This window comes from Podarcis pityusensis, assembly GCF_964106645.2.
Source record: "Podarcis pityusensis genome assembly, chromosome: 1".
NCBI lineage: Eukaryota > Metazoa > Chordata > Lepidosauria > Squamata > Lacertidae > Podarcis > Podarcis pityusensis.
In genome coordinates, this window is record NC_138028.1 from 66160157 (window position 1) to 66174111 (window position 13955).

The 13955-nt window shown below is 38.4% G+C and overlaps 1 protein-coding gene and 1 long non-coding RNA gene across 7 annotated transcripts in view; one reads left to right on the forward strand and one right to left on the reverse strand.

The window, feature by feature from the left end:
- Positions 1-13138, forward strand: part of KIAA1549L (KIAA1549 like) — a 153106-nt gene extending 139968 nt beyond the window's left edge. For all 6 annotated transcript variants that reach the window (XM_081011748.1, XM_081011751.1, XM_081011752.1 and 3 more), the window contains 2 exons: positions 7197-7348; positions 11985-13138. In XM_081011748.1, coding sequence (XP_080867874.1) covers positions 7197-7348; positions 11985-12269 — 437 coding nt within the window. In that variant the 3' untranslated portion in view covers positions 12270-13138. The remainder of the gene's footprint in view (positions 1-7196; positions 7349-11984) is intronic.
- LOC308480752 lies at positions 291-8670 on the reverse strand. The gene is made up of 2 exons (XR_013988269.1): positions 8019-8670; positions 291-6148 (listed from the first exon to the last, which is right to left on the reverse strand). It is a non-coding gene; the product is annotated as an uncharacterized lncRNA (long non-coding RNA).
- Positions 13139-13955: the final 817 nt, after the last annotated feature.

Below are 13955 nucleotides of genomic sequence, written 5' to 3' on the forward strand. Positions count from 1 at the left end.
CTTTCTCAGCACGTGCTAGAGATGCTGGTGACTGAACCTAGGACCTTATACATGCAAAGCATGTTCTATACCATTGAGCTCTGCCTCCCTGACCCCAATCTCTTTGATTACAAAGAAATTCCAGTCAACTTAGCAAAATCCTTTCTGTATTAAGGAAACACTTCAGACATTATATATCTGCTTAGGTACATTTGGACGTCTACAACATATATGTTTGTGTAAGACTGTGTGTGAATTAGTTGGGCTCATCTTCTATTTCACATTGTAACTTTGAGCTGCCATTTTGTTAGTGTTCTTGAGTTGACTAAAACAATCATCCAGTTGCTGAAGCCCATATCATCTTGAAAAGGATTCTCCCCCCCCCCCCCGATTGAACAGAAACCCAGCGCAATGTGTATCAAATACAAAGAATGGAAGGTTGTGTTGCTGGGGGGTAGGAAGGGCATGTTTAAGCAAATTATAAAAGCATCACTTGTGATTCAGGGTTCACAAGAAGGTCTGGAAGAAACAGGTGATTTTTCAGGGGTTTTGAAACCTGACAGAACGACATTAAACAATTGGCATTCACTCAGCCGCTACAAATGTGTCAAAGTAAAGGTGAGCAAGGGAAGAGTAACTGTTCTGTCTTTGAGAAAAATGTTGGTGAGGTTAGATTGGGATCGCCTTTTGCTTGCTGATCCTATTTATTTATTTATTTATTTATTTATTTATTTATTTATTTAACATTCCTCTTTCCTTTCCTTAGTTATTTATTTAAATGTACATACCGCTTGATTGTAGTAAAATTCCTAAGCGGTTTACAAGAAAAGTAGATTTGAGATTTTTCTCCTACAGACGTTGTACCATGGATGTTCACCTTGCATTCCCCCTCCCCCCGGCCCTACCTGCGACGTTTTGGAGTAAGTTACCATGCATCTATAAAGAATCCATTCATTGTGGGATGTTAGCTTCTAAATAAGAGGCTACAAGCAAGATTTTTCACTTTGCTTCTCATAGAGGGTGGTTGGGGCAAACAAAAGTTGAAAATGAAAAAATGTGTAGGAGAAAATGCTGACTCGCTTACTGATTTGGGGGCATTTTATCTACAGCTACACCCTCCCCCCTTTGGATACTTCCATCTTCTGTGATACAACATTCAATAGCTGTGTACATGTCATGGCTGCTACATGAGCAACTGTGCTCCTATATGCCCTAGATTGAAGTCCCTGTTTTCTATCTTCTGTTGTAACATCTGTCCTTCCAAATTCAAAGCATTGTCTGCTACACTGCTGGTATACTTTTGTATTTTTAAAATATTGAATAGTGGTAAATGATCAGTAGAATAAATTTGCATTTCCAGTAACTTATGTGAACATAAAGAAGTAAGAATCAACAGTGTGTTGCAGTTTAAAAAAAAAAAAATACTCAAAAGACATTGTTTTCACGATTAAGTTCCCCAAAACTTCACAGTTATTCGAATACATCAGGCACTCAATTCCATTGATGAGGTATTCCAGTGCCTCAAATTTCATGAGACACAGAATAGTCTTTTAATATTGAAAACTCTGAAATATCTGGATGACACTGGGCTGAATGAGCTGTTGGCGTTGACACAGATGAGTCTCCCTAACTTTTCTGACTCTGAAATCACGAGGTGCTAAGCTATTGCAAGAACATTATATCCACTTTTCCTACACATGTAAAATAACATTGTAAAAATATAAAATCCCTTAATTTTCTTTGTAAGATAGAAATTTAATAATGTACCAACAGAAAATGCCTTTGTCTGCCCCTAACAAAAATCGCAGTTAAGGCCACAGTCCTAAGTTCACTACATGGAAGCAAACTTTTCACTGAAACAAATGGGAATTGCATTGTATTTATGATTGGGTACTAAACTATGGGTTTTATTTTTTTTGCACCCAGTTGGGGGTGGGGAAAAAGGGCTTGTAGAAATTTCACTATATTGCCTTAGGTTGTGATCCAGTGGAGCGTTTAAGAGTTTTACTTAATTTTAAGCATGTAAATAGTCCCAGGGGACCGCTCAGCACAGTTTGCATGTTGCCAAGGGGTGTGTTAGTGCTTGTGTGCTCTTCTGCTCCCAGCTCCCAGTGGTTGAAATACAGTAACGCAGCTCATGCTTCTTGGCAGTCTATTGCCACAGACAACTTTTGCCAGGAGCTGTTTCTGATAAGCGCAGTTTAGCTGAATATTTCTGGAACTGATTGGTAGTAGACTTGTACAAAACTACTAATTACGGGAATGAGAAAAAAATTATACCATGGTAACATTTGGTTAGCTAGCATAGTGATTCACACTTACTATTAAAGAGGATGCTGGCATTCAGTTTTCATCTAGAATGCATCTCTTTGTCCCAACCTCTGAATGGGCTGCCCTTTCTGCCCCAACCATCTTACTCCAGATGCCATATTCCTCACTGCCTAAAGCCTGGGTGGCTCCACATGGAAAGATTCCTCTTTCGTACATAGATTTGGGAAGCGCTGTGCTAGCTTTTGTTTGATTTTTGTTTAAAGGGGAAGCAATGTAGAATACTGTAGATACTTGTTTGTTTAAATATATTAAATGTTGGTCAGTTTAGAATTTGGGTGCTGGTACTCCAAAAGAGATGGTGTCTGATGCTGAGGTGTCAGCATTTTAGGAAGGTGTAAATTACTACTGCCATGGCACATTTATTTACCATCACTAGTTGGCTTGATTCAGAACAAATGTGATGGATACGCTCCTTGTCCAGAAGGCGACTGTTAATGTCATGGGTAGTAAGAGAGAATGCCAAACTCCCAGTTCTACCGAGGAAAAGATTGCATTTCCTAGATGAGACCTCTAATATAACAAAGGTGTAGCAATTTTGGTGATTTGTTTTTTATTCACCTTAAAACAGACTCCTGAACTGAATGATAATTCTATTAAGTTTTTCATTGTATCTAATTTCACAGAATCTCCTTAGGAATAGTTACCACAAGTAATATGGACATACTGGAACTACATGACAGAATCTTTGCAAAAAACAACAACACTTAGCTCGTTTAATTTCTGGGACATAGAATATAATGACCTTCTGAATTTCTGTGCCAAATCCCATTTTATCAGTTTTGCTTTATATAAACAAGACAACAGGTTGATCATGCACTCACATGGGCTGGCTTTGGATATTTTATTAAGTGGCTATTATTTAGAGCATTAATAACATACTAGCCTTGTTTGGCACATATGTCACAGAAAAAAACGTCAAAAATAGGAGGAGGATAATGTAGTAATTCAATCCTTATTATCATTAGATATTTCTAAACAGAAATTTTATCCCTGGAGTTTAGTTTTGCGGAATATGAAAGGTGATGTGTAGAGGATAACAGGATTCTTCTTCCATGTCAACATATGCATTTTAGACTTGCTGATCCTTTCAAACTTGGATTCAAGGCTTTCATGAGTGTGACTGTAATTGGGAGACAATGAATTACTGCCTCAAGATCAGAAAGACCAATCAGAGAATATTGTAGTGAGGAAGCAGTCTTTATTGTTAAATATCAAGACAAAGCATGAGCTATGATAAAGAATCATTATTTATTAAATTTGTATGCTGCCCTACATCTTTAGATCTCAGGGTGGTTTACAACCTTGGCTCTATGGATCTACTGCTGCTATTTACAGCAGTCAGAGAATTTCATTTGACCAGAGGCCCTCAAATTTTGACCAGAGGCCCTCAAATCAAACCTAAAAACTCTACCCTTGTGCCTCCCTACATACAACTAAGATAAAACAAATATAAGTGGTAGGGTTGACAGTCTAGGCTTTTGTAGGTCTTCAGTGTGCTTTGACTACCTCAGAAAAGACAGCCTATGAAAGATAAGTTGCTGGCTCTGGGCTTCTGGTCCCATCAATACAGTTTAGGTTGGTATGTGGACCGTGTAGCTAAAGAGGGCACACATTAGAATTGGCCTTGGGTTGGGATTGTTTTCCGTCTAGCAGTTTCTCTCCTTCATAGGTAAGCTTTAAGCACCGGTGATTCCAAATGATAGCACAGCACTCCTAAAGCTATTTAGCCAATCGCTTACGTTAAAAGAAAGCTTCTGTGGCAGCTCTCTGGTATTAAAATCCATATTGCTCACCACCACTGCCGGCATTAGAAGATTCTCCTGTGGCCACATGGGTCTGATTTCCGTAGCATGCATGACCACCACTCTTCCCTTCTGTAGCAGAAACAGTTCGAAATGTAAAGTCATGTGTGAATGCAAGCTTATTTAATAACTAAGCATGTGTATTGGTGGGTGAGTTCTTTTACAGTTAGGTCCTGATTCTGAAAGGTCATTTGTTGTATTTGCATTGGAGCAGCTGCCTCATTTTTATTTTTATTTTTGAACTTGAGGGCAGGAGAAATGATTTCTGCTGTTCTTCTGCACAAGATCAAAATGGCTGAATGTGTGGAGAAGATGTGGTATTGGTTCCACTTCCCTTTTAAAAAAAGAAAATAGTCATGGATTAAAGGTGGCATAGGACAAAAAACACACACACATTGGAACACTCTTTTTTATTTAAGATTATTTGATACTTGCATCCTTCTGGCTCTGGAAGCAGCATATGAGTAATTGTGGCTCCTCAAGAGAAGCTTACAATTGCTCCAGCATAATAGAAGCTCCTCGCTACACTCATCCTGGGTTTATCGCAAATAATCTCTGTGACTCTAAAGCGTGGTGTAAATATACAGCCGTGGTATAAATATTGGTACTGGAAATGGCTTTAAGCACTCAAAGCATTTTCCCAATTTGAACTGCTTGTGTTGCATCTGCAGTCATTCCAACCTATGATTCCACGAGACTCTGTTTGTAATATGATGTCTCTGTTTCTTAATTGTTTTTTTTATTTGCTGTTTTTAGATTGTTGTTGAGTCCCATAAGGATAAATGCACCCAATGCCACTCCCACTCAGGGGTGTATTCATCAGCACAGGAAATATAACCTGAAACCTTTTAAATTCAAGTTCAAGGTATCACATTAGGTTCTGGTGACTTGAGAGAATCATATGTCACTAGAGGAACATGATTACACGAAAACATGTGGCTAACTTCTAACATCCGCCCCCCTTCCCCTATAAAGGGTGCTTTGGTTGGTGTCCTTGGTTCCATTCATCTCATGTAACTTCATAAGCAACATTTATGCAATTTGACAAGCCCATTGTAGACAACGGAGGCTGGAAAACTGCTGTAAACTGAAATTTTAAAAATGGAACTTCGTCTTATTAAAATATATTGTTTCTGCTTAACATCCCATGTGTGTGAAGTGTTTTGTTTCAAGTTACTCAGGTGCATTTATCAGTTTAATACACGACCACAAGGAGAGGGTTGGCCTGTTAAGTAGAATGGAGGCAAAGACCATTCTTCACACCTGATGACAATAATGGAACAGCCTTGTTGGTTTTCAATTACTATTCATTGACTTGTTGAGTAGTATCCCTATTTTGAGATAGAACTAATTGAGTGGGGGGTACAGAACACACGATTTTAAATTCCACAGAGAACTTTATAGGAACAATATTGGTTTCAGGAAGAGACTGTGCCAGGATGCAGTAGGAAAATGAAAGAGAGGCTTGTTTTCTGTGTTGATAAAAGCTGTATTGAATACAGATAACACAGAATTAAAAATTACTGAGTTTCTGACTCCTGATTGTTTATTTGTCCTTCCCTTAGAATGTATTAATATGCAATGCTTATTCAAATAATTTTGTAATTGGAACATAAATCTTGAATATACTTTCAACATGCCAATTGTGTTGTGGATAACACAAGTATTTATTTAGGAGATGGTTGGGTGTTTTTGTGTGCCACATATCAAAAAGAGTTTTAAAATTAACATAGTCCTGGGAGATTCCCAGAAAAGAAAGTAATGCCTTTTGTTATTTGTGATTTTGGTTCAAAAAATGGTTACAAGAACTAGTCCAAAGACTTGCTGCACTTAATACACATGTTGGCAGCTGATGTGTGCGGCACGTAAGAGAGATGCTTCATTGAACAGAAGATAAAGATGGATTCCTTTTCTAACACTTAGCAACATGTTTCAAGCTGAAAGCAGTGATGTGTTGCCGGCAGTTTAACAAGTGGCTCCCAGAAGATTCCAGTGAGAGTGAAGATCCATCCATTTGCCAACTGATGAAGATCACCCTGGTGGGAGCAAAAAACTGTTTATGCAAAAATGCTGCAAAGCATCAGAAAAAAACATAATGGGTCTATAATCATGTAACAAGATATGTTCATGTAAAATGATTCAGACATGAAGGAAATGAAGGTTTAAGTGATATTGATTTAAATAGCAGGTAGTTGGTACAACATTATCTGAACCATGTGAAGACCAATCCACACAGCAACGAAGGAACAAGTCACACCTATATTTTTCTTTATTTCCTCTTTCCCCATAATCCAACAATTGTGCATATGACATATTGTCTAAAAAGAATGATGTTCCCTACAGGACTATCTTAGAGATCATATCCCCCCTTGGAATGTACAAAGCACCCTATGCAAACAAATCCATTCACAAAGCAATAACAGATAGTTACAGTGCTTTCTGGAAGCTCCAAACCCTGCTGTGTAACTGTTCCCTATTCAATAGGACTGTCTTGTCCCAGTAGCCTAAGAGCATTCTTATCCATTACATTCTGAAATATACTGCTATGCTTGTACTTATTCTCATAAACTGTACAAGAGAAACTACACCATAGAACAATATTAGAATCCATATTAAATGTTTATAATAGCACATACAGTACTTTACATAAATTCACAAGGCTACTGACCAGCAAAATCATTTCTTTGGCTTTTTTTATTTTCTCTCTGCAGTAGCATAAATCCATGAATGTGCATCTGCACTGTGCCTATGTTCAATTTTCATACTCGTTCTTTCTACAGACAAGTATGATCACTAGTTGGGTGACCATGGTGTTGGTGTCTCCACTGTGTCAAGAGCAGTGTCAGTGCTGGGTTGACCTCTTCAAACAGGTATATTCTGTTGTGGGATGTTTCATCCTACAACAGTGGCAACAAGGCACTATGTGCAGATACAATAATACATGCTTTTCTTTGGCAAGGGGCTTCTATTGCCAATGCAAAATGGCACCTTCTAGTTGGAACATCTTGGGTATCCTTTGCAATGTTCCTCTAGGTCTAGAGCAATGTGTTTTGATTGCTAATCATCTTCCCTGTTTCTTGATAGGAAGTACAGTTCCTGCAGTGTTTGCCATCCCAGCAGCAAACCGACCCGGGTTCACAGGCTATTTCATCCCAACACCACCTACTGCATACAGGAACCAAGCTTGGATGTCCTATGCGGCAGAAAATGAATTACCAGGGCAATGGGCAGACTCGGTAATTGTTCACATTTTCTTTCTATGATTTGTATGTTGAATGCAGATAGTAAGCTTTCTTGGAAGTCCCTTTGGAAAGGGAAATTTCCACACAGACAGTACTTTTCATGGGCTACTGCTAGTATTCGTTGCAGAGTTGTAGCTACTGGTTGCCTATTTTGCACTGGCCTAAAGAGAATAGGAAATATTAAAGAATGATCTTAGCATGCAACAGTAGTAAATTCTCTTCACTGAAGTCCTTGATTCTGTTTTACACCTCTTTCTGAACTAAAAACAGCACCTTGCTCTCTACACAGTTGGTGCAAATTGTCCTGTGTGGTCAAGCAGAGGTTATTTGCTAGGAACATTGGAGGCTGCCTTTCGACTGAGCCAGACCATTGCCCCATTCTAGCTCACTATACTGACCGTCAGAGGCTATCCCCAGATTGTGGGGATTGAACTTGAGGCCTTCTGTGTGCAAAGCAGATTCTCTACCTGAGCCATAACCTAACTCTCTTAAGAGCTATGAGTGCCATACAAAGAATAAGGCACCAGGGCCTTCAGGACAGGAAATCAATAGGAAAGAGATGACTTATAGAGCCACATCTCATTTGTTATATGGTCTGCTTTGATTTAGCTCATTTGTCAGGAATTCCTCTGAGCTGTTAACCACAGCCTGATATCCACCATACCTTTGAGCCAAGATGGGACTTGCAGATAATTTCCCAAGCTGTTGGCAGTGGGTGTATGAAGACAGTGCAAAGGGTGATTTGTGTTAGCAATATGTTGCTCTGCGCAAAAGACAGCATGCTCTGCATGAGTAAAATGTTCACAGAGTATTTGGTTTCCATCTACATCTCTCCCATCCGAAATTGTTGTCACTGGGGATGCAGTTGGTAACTCTCTTTTTAAATTCTGGTCTGACAGGATTTTTGTTACCAAAGCCATTTTTGTTCAGCTCACCCTGAGTGATAGGCAAAGATACGTTTAAATCGACTATAAATTGGGATTTTTCTATTTTGATGTGTTAAGAAGCAATTGCTAAGTGAGATTTAGTTCATTTTGAAGAAAATGGCACTTTCTGTTGAAGGGAAGAGCTGTACTCCCTGACAAACTCAGAGTGTGACTGGTGAAAGTGAAACTGCTGGGCCTGGTTAACAGGTTTTGGAGTTGTTATCACTGTGAGGAGAGAACTAAAAAAGATCATGCTACTTTTTTGACTGCTTCATATGGGATCAGTTTACTTCATACCTATGCAGAAAATCATGTAGTTCCCATACTGGATTCCTGTCAAGTGTATGACAAAATAGACCTTTGCTTGAGACAAGTTTTATGCGATAATTATAGGGTTGGTTTTTTTACCACATAATATGTTTTCTTTTTAGAAACTATGGGGAACCAAATGAGAGAAGTTGCAGTTTATTTGTGTATTTGAGTTATCTTGAACATCATGAGATAGGCAGGATAGATTTTTTGAAAATAAAATTAAGAGGGGTCTTGAAGGAAATGGGAAGATTCCAGAAACTTCCACTGCCTAAATGCAGGATTTTCAAGTATTAAAGCAGACAGTTTTTCTAGATTTTTTAAAAGTATCTCCCTTAGTAAAACAGCCATTACATACATTCAAGGGCTTCTGTCTAGTGATAGTACCAGCCTCACGAGAAGATACAAAGAAGCATTTGGTGGACAAAACAGTTTGCATTTTTGTGGTACTTACCTCAGAAGTACCATTGTAAAGCATTGTATGGGCTGAAACTGGCGAAATACTGACCTCTAGTGTTTTGTTCTGAAACCTCTCTTTGTTAAATGTGTCCCATAACACAGTTTTATAAGCAAATGTGCTTTGCTTTGACTGAATTTTGTTGTCACTTGCATCTTGGTACTGCATAGATTTTAGTTTTATGCCTCACATAGATTAAGATAAGGGCCTTGCAGTTCATAAATACGAGTAAGCAACTGGGTGGCAAAAAGACTCAGCATCTAACAGGTGTTTTAGAAGTAAATTTATCAAATCTGGACTGTTTCTTTCTAGGTACTGGATATAAGGTGTTGTTATAATGTCTGGGAATATGCTTTTATAAGATATGATAGAATATATAGTACTGACAATTTCAAACCTGAGAATCGTTTATTCAGCGATTCAGAGAGTCTTGTCTAATTAAGAGATAGAACCACATAGGGTGCACACAGAATGAAAGATTGTTGGTACAGATTCCGATTGATAAGCAAGTTCCATTTTGCAAATTCTGTATAAAACATTATGTTGGCACCTTGTAATCAGTACTGTAGATTAGATTGCTAGCTTGGCCTGGAACCTTCCAATTTAGACCATTGTAAGATTGCTAAGATTATTTAAATATTATGGAAACACATTGGAGGTATTAAATCACTCCAGGATTTAATATTTGACAGCCTTGGAGGCAATGAATCAACAGAGTCCAATACTGGATTTGAAACTTCTCCATGCAGTTTAAATTATTGAGAGAAGATAAATGTGCCTTTACTGTAAATCCATCAGGATCTTTATTGATGGGCAACCCACTACTAGTACACTATGGTTTGGGGAACGATGAGCAATTTGGTGTGTTCCCACTCATATTTCTATAAAGCTATTAAAATTGAGAAGTAAACATATTTTTTAAATATTTATACTTTGTCATTCAAGTCATCCAAGAAGAATGATAAAAACAAACAAATTAAAGGAATGAATTACAAGTTCAATATCAAAACAGAAATCCACAACAATTAAAATTTAAAATGGCAATAAAGCCACATTGGATCATAAAACTGCAAAAGCAACAATAAATAGCAATAAAACATTAAAATAGCAGACAGGAGAAAACAATGCCCCTGCTATTAAAAGCTCAGGACAATAAAATGGTTTTGAATGGGTTCCTCAAAGTGGATAAAGTAGACACCATATGAGTAGACTCAGTAGTAATTGACACAGTACCACAGAAAAGCCACTTTTGTCTGCTGATCTCTGGAGTCAGGGGGATCTGGCCTTAGATGGAAGAGTAGACCGCTTTTCAAATTAAAACATCCTTATATAAATATATTGAACAACAAAATTAGATAATACACACAAAGAGAAAACAAACATTAACAGCAAAATAATATAAGTTCAACACCAAGCGCTCTTGATAATAAACTCAAAAGCAAAATATCCATGCAGGAATGAATGAAAATGATACAAATATAAAATTATAAACGGTGCATAATAACACAACTTACATTGCACAACAAAGGAAACAGAAAAGAAGAAAATGCACTTGCCTGTTTATAGATGCCGCCAAATAAAATCACATTTTGAAGGGATTTGTGACCCATGTGATTGTGAAGTCATATATTTTTAAAAAATTACCCTCCAAATAGAGGTGAAATCAGTGTCATCCCTAGCCACTCAAGTATTAAAAGTCAATATCTGTGAGATAGCAATGAACATATCTTTCTTGAACCGGGTATAGTATCCCTGTTTGAGTGGCTACCAGAAGATAGAAAAGTAACTCTTTACACCTAAGTTTCTCATTACCTTTGTCAAAAATAGAGAAAATACAGGGTTTAGAGTCTAGAATTGCCCTTTCCCCTATAAGTATACTGATTTCTGTAATCGCTTCCAAAATTTATGAACTTTGGCAGAATTCCACCATATGTCCCATTAAGATCCCTTCTCCCCACAGCCCTGCCAGGACAAAGGGGGACAATTGTTTTGTTGTCTGAGGGGGTGGTTTCCATCGTTTTGAAGTAGGAAGTTGGGCAGCTAGTCCTACCCCCCCAAAAAAAACCTGGGCCCACAAGTATATGCCAACTACCCCTGGCCACCAATACACCTGTGTATAAATGTTCTTGGATAAAACTGAGTATTTTGACCCATTCCAGCCTGGTTTTAGGTATGGTTTGGGGAACAGAATCAGACTTGGTTGCATTTTGGGAGGGTAATGGAAGAATGTTGAATATCCCGAATCTCTCAGCAGCTTTTAATATGTTAATGGCAGTATTATCCTAGACTGCCTTTGTGAATTGTTTGCAGTGGTTTTGCTCCTACTTCCAGGACTGATTCCAGAAAGTAGTATTGGGAGACTGTGCCTTTTTTCTCAGCAGTTGATCTGTAGTGTGCCACAAGGCTTGATTTTGACCCCAATGCTATTTAATATATGCCGCCAGTATACCACCACTATTTCTGTATAGCATGTGAATCAGGAATAGCTGTGTGTGTGTCCTAAGCTGGTGAGCTGGATGAGGTTAATAAATTGTGACTGAATCCAGATAATATGGAGACTCTATGGATGGGCAGTTCCCAGATCTGGGATTGGGATCTAGATTGGGTTACACTCCCTCTGAAGAAGCAAGTGCAGAGTTTGAGGCTTCCTCCTAGAGTTTTGTATTACATTATGTGCCATTAAAATTTTATAAATAAATAATAGTTTGCTACCATGAAATTGTTCTTGTAAATGGAGCAGGTTCGGCAACTCACAAAATTGTTGCAAATAATCCATGCAATAATTTCCACTCAGAAATTGCTTTTGTAAATACATAGCTATTTTTCTGACTGTGCCCACAAATAGCCTCTTTCCACATGCAACTGTTGCACAAATTATGTCTTGTGTTTAAGAGCAAACCTTGGGGCAATTTATTTGTCTAATTAATGTCTTCTTTAGGTCCCGCTTCCTGGCTACATAGAAGCTTATTCACGGCCACGCTACCAACACAACCACTCTCCTTCAAGACTTCCTCGTCAGTACAGTCAACCAGCAAATATGCACTCTGGCCTGGAACAAGTCCCACTGCCGCCTTCTGCTGCTTCTCAACAGAGCCTAACAGAAAATTACCCATTGGATAGCCCACTCAACAACCTTTCCACAGCTGCTCTGGTGAAGGCAATAAGAGAAGAAGTTGCTAAGCTAGCCAAGAAACAAACAGACATGTTTGAATTTCAGGTCTGATGGCTTCTTGCGGTGAAAGTTTGCATCACATCACTTGTAGGCCCTCTAGCTGTTAATTCAGACTTCTTGTGGCTTGTGCCAAAGCAATGCCATTTTTTTTCTATTCTGAAAAACACTGGATTAAAAAGAAAAGTGAGTAAATAGAGTAGTCAGTCTGACGATCAGTTCTCTACCTATAAGGCAGGTGTTCCCAGGCAACTGTTGTAAAATATTGATGTATTATATTTATGATATGCAACTGTCTGTCACATACCTCTTGTTCCATGAAGCCTTCGTTGTTGGAGACATTATTTCAGCCATCTGCCTGTCTAATATTCCATTATGTTAAGAGCTTGGGAAGCACAAATATAGATCATTCTGTAGCAACTTGTGCATGTAAAAAAGTAAACTTTTTTTATTCAGAAAAAAACCATAGTAATAATATGAAAACTAAGGGCCATATATTCATATATTTGTAGTTCAGCTGATGGCAACAAAGCAATAGAGCTCAGCTCTGCCTAGAGACCACATTTAAACCATACAAATCTGATGTGAAGAGTCCTTTGTAAATATACCAAAAGTCACAATCGTTGCTCATAATCCAAAACCGACAAAGAGGAAAAGAACAGTAAAGAGGCACGCTAGCATAAATGGTGTCTAAAGAGCTGGTGTAATGTTACTGTTGAGTTGCACAGAATTGCTTTCAGTGCTCTGTCTCTCTTCACTGTGAAATGGGAAAGAAAACAGAAATGCTCCCTTGAACCTCCCAGTGAAAACAAATTCTGTGAATGTGCCCTACATTCAAAAAGGTTTTCATTCGGAACACATGGCAGAACTGGTAAATTTGAGAACCTTGAGTCTGTCTCAGTCTGGAATAATGAATACACCTGCTTTTTTTTTTTAAAGACACAACCCTCTTGTTTCACACAGAGCTCTGTCCTTCTCTTGTAAACAATGATGTCCAGTGAAGTGATGCCAGAAGCAGCTTAACAGACTGACTCTGATTACACTCAACCAGTGACTACGCAAACTTAAGGAATCACCATATCTTTGGGGGTTGACTACAGTCTTTTCTTAAAGTGTAAATAAGTAAACAAATCTATGAGACAAAACAGTGTTCTGTGAATCAGGGGTGGGAACTTGCAGCCCTCCCAGATGTTGTTGAATTCTTAATTCCCCTATCTGCCCCAGCCAGCATAGCCAGTGGTTAGGGAGGATGGGAGCTGCAGTCAAACAGTCTCTGCTGTGCTGCAGGTTCCCCATCCCTGCTACGAGTGGCAGTGTGGGAAGTGATGTTTTGCCAAACCCAGGGCTGTAAGTTCTGGACGCTAAAAGTCATTCATTGTTCTATTGCACTGTCATGAAAACATAGCCTCAAAATAGCAGAATGAAACTATGCTGGCTCACCTTGGGCAGCTGCAAAATAAAAATAAAAATGGTGGACTGTTACAAAAAACACACACATTTTAGTACCTTAATTTATAATGTAACTTTAGGGCAAATAGAAATTGCCTATGGGGTATCATACTGCATGTATTGAGGTCGACCAGAGTAAACATTCCCTTGAGCTTATTAATTTATTCAGCCTCAACTTTGTCCTCTGATCAGCTAATTTTTTTTTCCTGGTGAGTTTCTTTGGTCTTTACTACTGCAGAAAAACAAACAAAACAAACAAACAAACAAACAGAAACAGTTTAAACTAAAGCA